Source organism: Poromitra crassiceps (genome assembly GCF_964638095.1).
Source record: "Poromitra crassiceps genome assembly, chromosome: 11".
Taxonomy (NCBI): Eukaryota; Metazoa; Chordata; class Actinopteri; order Beryciformes; family Melamphaidae; genus Poromitra; species Poromitra crassiceps.
The window spans coordinates 10,240,337-10,254,238 of NC_139643.1; the positions used below are offsets into that span (position 1 = coordinate 10,240,337).

The 13,902-nt window shown below is 43.7% G+C and overlaps 1 protein-coding gene across 1 annotated transcript; it reads right to left on the minus strand.

Annotated features, from left to right (window-relative positions):
* Window positions 1–1,122: 1,122 nt before the first annotated feature.
* On the minus strand, window positions 1,123–12,600 carry LOC310784753 (uncharacterized protein). Its single transcript, XM_083645788.1, has 6 exons — window positions 12,389–12,600; window positions 10,161–10,286; window positions 7,089–7,174; window positions 6,778–6,987; window positions 6,478–6,676; window positions 1,123–2,870 (listed from the first exon to the last, which is right to left on the minus strand). The coding sequence occupies exons 2-6, from the start codon at window positions 10,180–10,182 to the stop codon at window positions 1,909–1,911; spliced, it is 1,479 nt and encodes a 492-aa protein (XP_083501914.1). The 5' UTR covers window positions 10,183–10,286; window positions 12,389–12,600; the 3' UTR covers window positions 1,123–1,908.
* Between the last annotated feature and the right edge of the window lie 1,302 nt (window positions 12,601–13,902).

Consider the following 13,902-nt stretch of genomic DNA (forward strand, 5'->3'; position numbering starts at 1 on the left):
ACATACACACACACACAGTTGCAATCAGAAATATTCAACCCCCCAAAGATTTTTTAAGTATTTACCAATTAAAGTTTTTTCAAAGAGCAAGATCCTGCTTTGGATGACTTCTTTATGAGTTGAGTGATAAATTGTTTGTTAAGTTAGCTGGTTCAAAATGGACACACACACACACACACACACACACACACACACACACACACACACACACACACACACACACACACACACACACACACACACACACCTGCCAACATTAGGCTGTGAAAAAGAGGACATTTTTGAAAATCTTTTTTTTCCCTCGCCAAAATTTGGAGTGTTATTTAGCTGCCTTCCTGACAAACTAGCATGACATGGGTTATACAAATCCATTCCTTAATTCTTCTAGTTTCATAGGATACGAGAAACTTCACTCTGGCTTTACAACCGAGCCTGCTGCAGTCTCTGAAAACTAATTGTCAAAATTGTGATGTTTCCCAAAAATCACGATATTTCTGAAAATCGGCCAAATCCGGCCACTCCTCAGGGTTAATTTGTATGTAGAAACTGTTGTCTGTATATTAGTGGGATTTTTGACCAGTGTAAAAGGGGCTTAGTGTCATTGTTGTCGCAGGGTGGAGGAGTGGGCTTGTAGTCTGTGATTGTATCTCTGCCACATGCGCGTGGTGTCTCTGGAGTTATGAAAGTGGCTCTGTCATGAACCCACGTTTTCTTTTGGGAGTGGTTTTCATTTTACAAAAAGTGAATAAAAAACAGCTTGCACACAAGGGCTCAGTTTTCAGTGATTTATTTATTTCTAGCAGCAAGAAAGTGACGTTTCGAGCGTTGACTAACTTTTGACATTTTATTACATAATGCGTCCTAACACACCCCAAAAACCTACAATCTGCTACAGAAGTCTTTTGAGTATCCCTGGCATAATAGGCTATACGGAACATAAACAGCCTTTTTCAGACAAACCATGTCAAAGAAACATTGCAGAGAAATAGCCTACTGTGAGTTGTGACAGTGTTGCCGAGTATTGTGGGCAGAGGAATGGAGAGTAGAGGAGGTGCGTGCAGCCTTAATGCAGCCATTAATAGTTCCTAATTAATGAACAGAGCTCAAATGTAAACAGCCTTTTTCAGACAAACCATGTCAAAGAAACATTGCAGAGAAATAGCCTACTGTGAGTTGTGACAGTGTTGCCGAGTATTGTGGGCAGAGGAATGGAGAGTAGAGGAGGTGCGTGCAGCCTTAATGCAGCCATTAATAGTTCCTAATTAATGAACAGAGCTCAAATGTTGACATTAAACATGGTTATTTCCTTTATTGTAAGACTGGCTATAGACCACTGGACTGCTTTTGGCAGTGTGCCTGTAAATAATATAATAAAGTAGACTACAATAAAACAAATAATACAAATAAATGGTACAGAACACAAGAAGAACACAAGCCAGGCAGACGGTTGTTGGCTGGGCTCGCGACACTGCATCTGCAGTACCAGGATTTCCCACAATGCTCCAGGAGAACCCATTCATCCAATCAAACATTACCAGGAAACAGGAGAATCGAGACTTCACTTTTTTGGTATCAAAAACCAATGGGCTCACTCCATCCAGATAATATATAGGCCTACAGTAAATGGATCCGACTCACAAAATGTGCAAATCATAAGGGACTGAACTATTGTCCTTGGTGGAGGTCTGCGCTCTCCGAATGCCCTTTTAGTTTTATCTGGAGAAACGATAAAACACTTTGATGATAAAATCAGTGTATGAGCAGTATTGAGATCTGGCTGCATTTCTAACCACAACAGTGACTAGAAGGGTTTGGGTTTCCTCCTGAATGATGGACTATCATGATGTGTCTCTAGTTTATTGTTCCGTTACTGCTGAACAGTTCAGCTCAACCAGCAGCTCTGCAGCTTCACCTGCTGCTGCTCCCAAAATCACATTTAATAATATGCTCTCTGATATTTGCCATCCGAAAAAAACTTATCCCACAAACACTGCAACTGAACGCTCCTGTATGCATTGTCATGTGTTTCATCAAGGCTTCTTTAACATGAAAACTTTCGTCACAAACTGAGCAGCTGAACGGGTTTTCCCCTGTGTGGATCGTCATGTGTGACATTAATGTTCCCTCCTGGCTGAACCACAAACCACAAACTGAGCAGCTAAAAGGTTTCCCTCCTGAGTGGACTCGCATGTGTTTCTTCAAGCTTCCTTTATGACTAAAACCTTTGTCACAAAATGAACAACTGAAAGGTTTTTCACCTGTATGAACTCTCATGTGTAAACGTAATGTTCCCTCCTGGCTGAATGTTTTACCACAAACTGAGCAGCTAAAAGGTTTCTCTCCTGAGTGGACTCGCATGTGTTTCTTTACGTCTCCTTTAAAACTAAAGCTTTTGTTACAAACTGAGCAGCTGAAAGGTTTTTCCCCTGTGTGGCTTCTCATGTGTGTCTTCAGGTCTCCTTTACGACAAAATGTTTTACCACAGTATGAGCAATTAAACAGTTTGTCACCAGGTTCTCCAGTCTCCTTCCAATCATCCCCACTGTCTTCAGATTCCTCCTCTTCCTCTTCAACGTGTGGGGTCTCTGGGGCCTCCTGACCTCCACTTTGATGAAGCTGTGAAGACTGAGGTTTCTCATCATCTTCACTCTTCACAGGAACAGTGTGGATAGTGAATGGGGCCTGGGCGATATGGGCCTCCTCCGGCCCTTGAAGCTGCTCTCCCGCCTGACTGGCCCAGAGTTCCTCCTGTTCCTCTTTAATGTGTGGGGGCTCTGGGTCCTCCTGGTCCAGACTGGAGCTCCACTCCTGCTGCTCTGGAGGAACCTCTTTGTTACAGACCAACAGCTGCTGGACATCTGGAGGCAAGACTGAAACACACAAACACAGACACACACACACACACACACACACACACACACACACACACACACACACACACAATAAATCAAATAATCTCATTCCACTGAAACCAATTTAAGAACGTTTCCATCCACCCTTTTTAACTGATTTCCTAGTCACTTTAAAACAAAGTAAAGGAAAGTCTGAGAAGCCTGCATACTAATGCAGGGTATATGCAGCAATCCTGAAGTTAAATTCAAGACTTTTTCAAGACCCTTCCAATAAATTTCAAGACCCCATCGCCACTTCGAGCTGTAACCGATTACATCAGCGACACACCTTCAACTAACACAATTACTATACATTTTGAGTTTGAGATTGCAAAACTAAACGGTCTTAGTTTGCCATAACTTCTATCCACTGTATCAATACAACATAATTCAGATAGGCTGGGAAGGAATAAAGCTCAAGAGAATAAATTGCGTGACTAACCCAAAGGCAAGGTTTATTTAAACTTAAAAAAAAATTATATTTATAACAATAACATGCTCACTCGCTCACTCACACATGCACACAACAGTGTCTCCCTGAGGATTTGGAGAGATCATGGTGGATAGACCCTGGACCCTCTTGAAAGAAAATGTTGTACATTTTAAAGTAAGATGCATCAATCTGGTGCACTCTGAGAGCAAAATGAAGAGGTTGAATTGAAATTAATATATGTGGCAGTCAAACTCTATTGTGGCGTGAGAAACACTGACCAACTGTCACTGACAATGCTACAATTCCTCAGAAAGAGACCTGTGGCGTCATAGTTTCAATGATGATGCACACACACAGCCTCTGTCCGTGTGCTGGTGAGCGCCCGCGCCCGCCCGCCCCCGAACCCTGGGGGTTCTCGGGTTCTTCTCGTTCAGCAGCCATTATCACGTTGAATTGCAACAATAGCCTACGCACGGTTGTAAACAGTTGATGACTTCTTGGCAATCAGTCAGTGATGATCACTCACAGCTACACTGATTGCTCGTGTAGCCGGGGGGAGGAGGGGCGTAAATACACTCTGTCAAGCGACCCGGGCACTTTCTTTCAAGCTGATACTGTGGGGAGCGGTGGGGAGGCGGAGAATGACTTGATAAACAAAACATGTGCGCTGTTGTGAGGACCAAAATAAATGAATTCACGTAAACTTTTATCAAAATCTTTGGACATACACATGCTATTCACATTGAAAAAGAACACATTTAAACACATTTAACACATTCACTGCCAACAACGTATGAACACGTTTTCAGAATCCAGCTGTTCCCTGCCAACAACGTGTTTACACGTTTTTGGCATCGATTTTTTTTTTTTGACGGTGGGTTGTGCATCTAAGCCTTTTACATCTCTTATATAATTATTGGAGCCACCGAACGTTTACAACCCATTCCACCGACCCACTAAGTGGCAACAGTGCTCTCCTGGCTAGAGAAAGGAAAGCATTTTTTTAACTTGTCAAGCCATTCTCAGCCCAGCCATTCTCCTTTTCGCGCTGATTGCTGGCGATGCGGGATTGCAAATTTACATAATAGATTCAGCCGATCTACTATGATCGGGTGATAGATTACAGGTGGAGGAACACACTTTGAAACACGCAGCATAAATATGACCAGAATCGCAAAAGCTTCTCTCAACCAAAACTCCAAACGAGCGAGTCCATCCCGACTTCCTCAAACAGCGGCCCAGACATGCAGGCACAGGAGAGCAGCAAAGCACTGACTGGTGACAAGCTTGTCCGCCCACGGAGGGCGGAGTTGAAGCAACTCGAGAGGGAGGGAGAGAGAGAGAGAGAGAGAGAGAGAGAGAGAGAGAGAGGGAGGGAGAGCGAGAGGGAGGGAGAGAGAGAGAGAGAGCGAGAGGGGGAGGGAGAGAGAGAGAGAGAGAGAGCCAAAAATGAATGGTTAAAGTGACAGTTCCATCCAATTTCACAAAAAGCCGTTTATCTCTGAATATTCTTTTTCACGCTAAAACCATGCTGTATTCAACTGCTAATGCTTACATAACTACTAACTCTACAAACTAACTCTTTTAGACAGAGAAAGTACACATTCTATTAGTACTTTTGAGATATTGTATGTTCACAAACTCCAAGCTGAAACGAATCCTCGGCTCTTATAAAATGAGCCATAATCCTCAAAAAACGGCTTGGCAGAAGCTACCTACAGCAAAAAAAAACGTCTGGCAGTCAATGTGTTAAAGAGTCTTGAATTTGAAATTTACTTAAGACTTTCTGTAAAAAAGTATTGAAATTCAATACTTTTCAAGGGTCTTGATTTTCCCTAAATTGAATTCCCAACTTTCAAGACTTTTCAAGACCCCACGGATACCCTGTTATACTGAGGTACATGAAATGGATTACCGGGCGTCACGTTTCAATTCGGCATATATATCGTCCACGAAGCAGTTACTCTAATACCGCTTTCAGACAGACACGGTTCTGGTTCTGGCTCTGGCTCCGTTCGGGAGTCTCAGAACCTTGGTTCTTTCTGGCGAACCAGCCCGTGTTCACACCAGTTTAAGCGGAACCAAAATGGGGGAGGACATTATTCGGTAGTCCTTCTTCAGTTTTTTAAGTTTATTAATTATTTGGTCTGGCGTTCGAGTGAACCCAGCCTTGGCCATCTCTTCCGCAAGTTCGGCATACGACTTGCTCTTTCTTGTACCGCTTTCTAGCTTTTCTTGAGATTCGGTAGATGCCCAAATCGCCACTAAACATTTGGTTTTCCTCAGGAGACCACTGCAAATTATTTTTCTCCATGTTGTCACTGCCTTCTTCTCCTTCCTGCTCGTTTTCACAGCTTAGAATGAGACACGCCCACTGATGATGTCACAGTTCCAAAGGAAAAACCATCTATTTTTTAGTTCCGCTGAGAACTTTTCAGGTTCCGAACCAATTATTTTTTCGGTCTGAACGCGCCGGCCGGATCAAATTTGGGTTCGGGATCCGGGACCGGCACGGAGCCCTGCCGGTGTGAAAGCCCTATAAGTGACTAAAATGTCCATTCTAGACGTGAGTCGCCTGTTATCCTGCAGTCTTCTTACGTTAGAATTGCATGGTTTTTAATCTGTTTCCACTGCACTTATTGCATATTCCTTTTATCGACACACCAACTTTTAGCCAATTAATATTTGGAGGTTTTTCCTAATTTTGCGGCGTTTCCACTCAGGTTTTTTCTTTCTTTCGCCACATACTTTATTAGAACACCATTGATACATAAAGCATTTTCCGTTTTGACCATTTTTCTCACCTCTGCTACTCGACTTGTCACCCACCATATCTAGCTTCAAAAAATTATGAACAAAAAACAACAGGATCACAAAAAGGCCGTCCTTTTTGATGGCTTCTAGACTAAATATCAGGTCTCAAAAGGTTGTGAAGAGCCTCTTGACAGAGCTTTGACAGTGACGGCTGCCATTTATTCGAGTCAGCGTGCCGTCTGTGCGAGTCAGCGGCAGGTAGCTAAAGGGGGCGGGGCTTAGTGAGCAGCAGGTAGCTAAAGGGGGCGGGGCTTAGCGATAGAATTGTACGACTTAGAACGCCGCTGGAATAAACGTGTACGTTTGAAAAAGGCGGCGGGGAGTGCAGGGAGCTCTCACCTGGAGAGGGTGGCTGGACCTTAGCAGGCTGGTTCTTCTTGTTGTCCGTGAAGATCTCAGGAGGAGGATCTTCACCATGCTCGATCTCAAAGGCGTACAGACACTGGAAGTACTGGTTCTTCAAAGACCTGCCAGCGCTGCAGGATCTACCCATGTTCAGCGAGATGGCCAGCTCGCGCCATTTCCTGTTCTTATTCACCTGACACACACACACACACACACACAGAAATCATTAGAATAGAGACATCAGCAAACCATTACATTAGTTGGAAGGCGTTTGTGTATAAAAAGGCTATCTACCGTCTTCATGCCTCCGATCTCTTTGACCGACATATAGAGTTGGAAGAGGTCGAGGGGTTTGCGTGCGACAGCGGGCAGGTTGTTCAAGCCCATGGCTTTCTCTTCGATGAAGGCCAGATAACGGTCCACCCACATCTTCCTCTCGGGCTCCGGTCCCAGCTCGTACAGACGTACGATCTTTTCATTGGTCGTGGTGGAAGAATTGGACTTCTAGTTTTCATATAAGAGAAATGAGAACCGAGCTTAGTGGACTTTGGGGAACAGTGTTAAGACTTTGTCAATGTTGTTACTGCATACAAATAAACAGTTACCTTAGATTTGGGTTCTGGTTTGGGCGTTACACTTCCATCGACTTTGTTATTCATCGTATTGTTCATCTCTGGACTGGGGGCCATACCTTGACACACACGGATAGAGTTGGGAATAAAAATGTGTTTGATAGGTTTGGATTTGACACATTAGTAAGAGCCGTGAACTAGCTTGCTGACGTTTCAGTGAAACTCACCACTGGAGTTATTGGCTATATATATATAAAAAAAAAAATATATATATATATATATTTATATATATATATATATATATCTATTAGGGTTAGGGTTTTAATGCCACTTCCAGACATGAACTTTGGACTAGGTCCATTGAATCAGGTCCGGACATTCCCCGGAGTTACCCTTCAGACAAGAGGCATTGTTGTTTTCACACATGAGTAAATCCTCCTGTGATCCATAGTGCTTAACTTATGCGAGACAGAATTTTAATCACATTTCTCAATGTAGACTACATCAGAGATATATTTCAGAAAGCAATTCTCCAATCCATGAAAAAGCCTTCAACACATTATTCTGGGGATATGGTTAGAAAATATGAGGTGTGCCAAAAAGTGATCCGTTTGCGATGTACACTGTATCCCATCTCACCAACTCTGTAAGACACGCCTCTATATATTTTCCACCATTTCCAATCCAGAAAATAATCTGTCTCGCTTGCTTTCCCTCTCTCTGAGAGCAGTGAGTGGAGACTTTGGCCCAATCCCAATTCTTTTCTTAACCCTCAATCTTAACCCTCAAGCTCAACCCTCAATCTTAGTAGCCCTCAAAACTAAGTGTTAAGGGCTATCTTGCGACTTTAAAATGGGACAGCCCTTAAAGGCAGATACGTCTTCAGACTGTGGGGGGCAGCAATATGCCAGGCTGTGGTGCTGCTGCTCCAGTCTGTCAATTCAAAAGAAGAGGAAAAAAGCTAATATTTCCTTGACAATATAGATGTAGAAATTACGATAACCATTGTATTATCTTAGTTTAAATGTCATTTTATGGATTTCCGTTTTGGAGCCTAACACATTTGTTGTTGCTAACTATCGATAGTCAGTAGCTGTGCTGGTCAAGCCATATTATTATTATTATATTATAACATTGTACATGCGGACAGATAACAGTGAAGTTAGGGCAGCAGTTGCAGCTCTCCAGTCCTGTACAAAACAGTTAGTTCACACAGTTCACATTTGGATCATTCCGGTCTGCTGGCCACTGAGCAGCTCCACTGGAGCAGTTGGGGTTAAGGGCCTTGCTCAAGGGCACCTCAGTGGTGGTAATGAGGGAGGGGCCCTCACCCAGATCCCACCCAGATTGAACAGAAGACCTTTCCGGTCAAAAGTTCGCTTCTCTAAACTTTATCCTAACCTAACACTATCCTAACCTAGGTTAGGATAGTGTAGGTTAGGCTGGAGATTAGCTCGATTCTTTGTTTGCTAGGCAATTCAGGTTAGGAGAGGTTAGATTAGGTTAGGATAGGGTAGGGCTTAGAGGTCGACCGATTAATCGGATTGGCCGATTAATCTGCGCCGATAGCATGCTTTAAAAACAATCGTTATCGGCGGAGGTGAGCTCCGATAGCGGCCGATGCCTGAGCAGCCTCTGCCGGCCACGCAAGGACGCACATCACCGTTCTGCATGGAGGCTCCAAACACGAAGTCAAGGTAATGTCATTGTTGTGTACCTGAGATAATTTCGCCTATATTTAAATGAAGTTAACTTTAAGACAGCCTTATTAGTAAATTGTGGGCAAGATAAGGTTGCTGTTCATCATATGGCATATTGAAGAAGCTGCTTTACCGAACGCAGGAAGCCATGCTGTCTGATTGTGTTTTGCTAGCGCCTCGGTAGCATGCTGCTGCAACTGCAGTGGAGGGGGGAGAGAGAGGGCAGCTAGTCACTAGTCACTAGTCAATGTCATTAACGACGGAGGTATCATCTACTGCTGGCACTGCGAGACTAATGTTGCAGACAGACTTTTAATTACGTTTTTCAATGTAGACTACATCAGATAACGTTATGCTCTCTGTGTTTTACTAGCGCAAGCATGCTGCTGCTGTGGACGAGGGCGGGGGTACAGTTTACCAAGTACTTCCCGCTCAATGGAAAAGCCTTCAATGAATGCAATGCATTTGATTCAACTAAAACGTGCAATCTGGCAAATAGTGAGACCCGTAGGAAGACCCATTAAACTTTTAACTCACCAATTTGCTTTCCCTTCCAAATCCAGCGACGTAAGATAAATCCATTCACGAAAAGAATAAGCACTCCCAGGAATGCATGGACGATAAAAGTGGAACGTAACGTTCCGTTCCACTTTTATCGTGCATGTAACATGCAGTTAACCAGAAAGTCGGCACTCGGCAGTAACTCTCATCCATGTAACGTCAATCCATCGGGTGTCCTGTTCTTTCTGTCATGAAGACTATTGTCTTCTCATTCTCAATTATCTTTGCTGTTACATGCTGCACGCAGCTGAGTTTTGTTTGTTGTCTACCCCTGGGTCCCCAGTGACCCCACGTGACTGATGTTGACTGATACATTAAATTAGGAAGCTTCTGTGATGATGACAATGATAATTTCTTAACTTTAGCCGATCTGAGGGGGTTTTATTTGAACAACAATCTTAAGAAAACAACTCCACTATCACCCCCCCCCCCCCCCCCCCCCCCCCATATTAAAGCCCAAGTTAAATTGTGAATATAGAAACACATACATATATGTTAGTTTAATATATTTTCATCTCTTGAATTTGTTTATTTTCTGTTTCAACAGATGGCAGCTGGTTTTCTAATAAATAAAAAAGATTGTTAATTTACAACTGTGTCAATTTTTCCCCCGGCGGGGGTATGATATCGGCCGATTAATCGGCTATCGGCTTTTCCCTGCTCCAAACTATCGTTATTCTATCGGTATCGGCCTTTTCCACTATCGGTCGACCTCTAGGGCTGTTAGATTAGCTAGACGCTTTGTTTGCTAGGTAGTTCAGGTTAAGATTAGAGTGTCAGTGTCTTCTTGTTCTGCTCTCTCTCTCTCTCTCTCTCTCTCTCTCACACACACACACACACTCACTATCTTCAAGTTCATCTTTCATGTGTTGGGTCTGGGTGCTCTGGTCCAGACTGGGGCTCCACTCCTGCTGCTCAGAGGGAACCTCTTCTTTACAGACCAACAGCTGCTGGACGTCTGCAGACAAGTCTGAAATACACACATACACACAGAGGGAGCATAAATCAAATCATCTCATACCACTAAACCCAACTTAAGGTTTTCACTGCATTGGTCAATAGACCCTTTTCAGGGGGCAATTTTGTGCCGAAAAGGCAGGGTAAACACAGGTGCAAGCAACACACTAATAATGGGTTCCAACTTCCAAAAATTGAGAGCAATGAGTGTATTTTCTGTAAAGGTGATATTGAAACAACTGCGCATATTTTTGTTTATGTGACGATCAATGTGTTACTAATCTCAGTTAAATACTTTATTTATAAAGCAAAATGTATAAAAACTCCACCCATTTTTACGTGCTACTATAATGAAACCCAACTCTACATAAAGTCCTTGAAATTATTGAAATCCAATTTTGCCAAAGACCTCTATTTATCTTTAACAAGTCTCTAGCCATCTTGGGCCCTATTCTCCCACAGGCCTTCGGCGCTAAAACGGGCCTTAAACGCAAAAAAACGTGCCTTGCGCCTGTTTTGGGACGATATCAATATGGCTTTACGCTGCCAAATGCGCTTTAGGCCGAATGGGCGTGGCGCAGTCCCAGAATGGGCCAAAGTGGGCGTGTCGGCCTTAAATCTCGGCGTACTGCTATCTTCGCACCTGCCGTAAATTTAGCGCTTTGCGCCTTTGAAAACCAGGCCTATTCAGTGCGCCAGTGCTCTTCTGCTGCCTCTCCCCTGTCACCCTTCTCTGTCTCTCTCTGAAACCAGGCCTATTCAGTGCGCCAGTGCTCTTCTGCCGCTTCTCTGTCACCCTTCTCTCTCTCTCTCTGACTTCCTCGCTCAGACAGACACAACACATAGCAGCACCCAGCTTCCCATAGGAAATAGCAGTTGTAAGTTTACTGCCTGTGAATGTCCCTGTCCCAGCATGCAATTGGGTCCTCCATTTCGCTACTAAATAGCAACCAAATGAGCCGAAATAGATATAAAAGGTAGATCTAAAATAATGTGTAATGGTAAGACAACCTGCAATTGTAGAACATTTCAATATTGGACCAAATAAAACATCGAAATGAAACACCACCCTATGTGAAACATATATGTCCTCTTGAGCCTATATATACACCCTGTGTGGATTTAACGTGATTTAGATAAGTGACAGCGGAACGCGCTTCGGAAGCTTCTACTGTCATCTGCTATACTGTGATGTCCGCTCCAATAACTTGGCCCTACTCCACATTTAGTTTTACAATAAAAACACATTTATGCAATGACTTTACATAATGTAGGCTATATTTATGTGCATCATCCTTCCTGCAGCAGGCGAGAGAAAATGATATCTTTCTGGACAAACTTTCACCAATCTAATAGGCTATATTTTTCTAGCTGATGCGTTTAGAACATTATTTTCACTTTGATCTTGCTATAGTGTAGCGTATTTACATGCTTGCAGTATTGAAACTGCAGTTAGATTGGTTTGAGAAGCATAATAATATGGAATAATAGCCTATAATGCAGACATACAGACTGGATGAAGGGAGGGGGGGGGGGGGGCAGAGCGTTTGGCTTTCGTCTGGTTTTGCGGGATCACTGGAATTGGAGCTAAAAAGGCAAGCGTGCGATTCGTTTATTGCAGTTATCCAATGAGCATGACGGTGCATAATTTTACGCTTAAAAGGCGTGGTTGCAATGGTTGAGGCTGCGTCTAGCGCCAGCATGACGATATCAATTGCGCTGGTCCACGCCCACTGATTTGAGCTGCGCCAGGCGTTCGGCCTAGAAACAGCGCCGATGCAACGATAGGGACCCTTATGTTTTATTTATTTTAAATTTTAAATTTTAATTTTCGTGTTTCCCCCCGTTTGTCCTGTATTATGTGTGAATGTGCTGCCATGTGTCTGTTCATGCTTGTCGGTGTTGTATACATTTGTGATCATTGCCTTACAGTTGTAAATGCAAAGACTAAATACATTGTAAAAAAATAAAAAAATAAAATACATCCTCATCTCCTCCCTCCAGTAGGTGGCGGTAATGCACAAAAATATGTTTGCCAATCGCCATAAAAACTCCAGAAGAAGAAGAAACGGACGGACTAACCTAATAATAATAAGAAGAAATGGACGGACTAACCTGCTCTGTGCAGCTTCACTTGGGGTTTCAACAGGACATCGAGCAGCTTCCTCTGGCGGCGGATCTCCTGCTCTGACCGCTGAACTTTGTCTTCGTACTCCGCCACGGTTTTCTCAAAGAGCCCGAAAATCTCCTGCGCAGCCGCAGTTAGCCGCTCGGTGAGCAGCGCTCTTAGCTCCTCCGGCTCCGGTTGTATTTCAGTCCTTTCTTTTCCTTTTTCCAGCAGCAGCAGCAGCAAGTCTTCAGCAGCACAGCTGATCCGCTCCTGTACACACACCCTCAGTAGCTGCACGGCACCCAAGCTGACAGACATTTTACTACTATTTTACTCTTTTCTGCTTCAGCTCGTTAGCCTTCCTTCCGACAAACAACACAGCAAGCAGGAAAGGAAACATAACTGACTTCCGGGTCGCGATATTCTTGTTTCGGGCATGACCCGCCCCTCTCTGCCTCTGATTGGCTGACTGCACTCGGCCTGCTTCCATCCCAGGCGAGCCAGAAGTCATCTCAAACGAGCCTCATATTGTGGAGTATAAGAATGTTCACACTATGCCGAGGAAATGAGGGAGCTATTTATTGGGCAAACTGGGAGTTGAAAGCTTTTCCCTTAAAACACTGTTGGGTGATGGGGTGGCACAAATTGTGTTAGGGAAGTAGTTCGCTTCCTTGTAGCTACAGACCTGTATCAGAGGATAGGTCAATGTGCAGTGACGTAGGCTATAGTTATAACAGTGTGAGGCAGCAATGCACCAACCCGTACAAGGCGGGGAGCTGAGAAAATAGAGACAAGTAGGCTATCCTATGCAGATGCGGTTAAGATGGCTGGTGGGCAGGAGAAAGTGAGATATGTTAGCAGTAATCAGGAGTGTGGGAAAGAGTAGGTGAGAAGTATTATGCAGAAAGTGGAAAAGAAGATGGAGGAAGAGAGAAAGAAACTGGTGACGTTCATAGCAGGAGTTCTAAATGTGACGATAAATGCAACATCTAAAACAGAAAGGATTACACTTGTGGTTATTATGGAAGCTGTCCGTCATCTGGATGTGAGAGGGGTGGGCTGGGAAGAAGTCAGGGATGAGTTGAGTAAGGCAAGTGCAGAATCGCAATGTATTGGTTGATAGTCACAGTTTTAATCCTCCGGTGGGATGCAAGAAGTCTGATTGCGAATGGGCAGGATTTTAAGCAATGCATTGACAGTAGGAGGGAGAAACCAGACCTGCTTTGCATACAGGAATCATGGTTAAAACCAAACCTAGAGTTGATAATAAAGAGGTGTGGGAATAAGGCGGGATAGAAAGGATGGGGTAGGGGGAGGATGTGTCACCTTTGTGAGGGAGGGCATTCCCTATAGTTATAGATGTTGGACATGAGTTAGAGCAGAGGTTCTCAAATGTTTTTCAGCCAAGGACCCCTTACACGATAGAAAATATACCGGGGACCCCCCTCATTCTGATTTGTGATTTTGGGCTAAGCTTAATTGTTTCCACGGTAACGTGCATGACTTTTAAATTTATAGG

Coding starts and splice junctions, on each gene's coding strand:
- LOC310784753 (XM_083645788.1), bottom strand. CDS start 10,182: ATGAAAGATGAACTTGAAGATA. Junction 6,988..7,088: donor AACCAGAACCCAAATCTAAG/GTAACTGTTTAT, acceptor TATGAAAACTAG/AAGTCCAATTCTTCCACCAC. Junction 6,677..6,777: donor AGATCGGAGGCATGAAGACG/GTAGATAGCCTT, acceptor TGTGTGTGTCAG/GTGAATAAGAACAGGAAATG.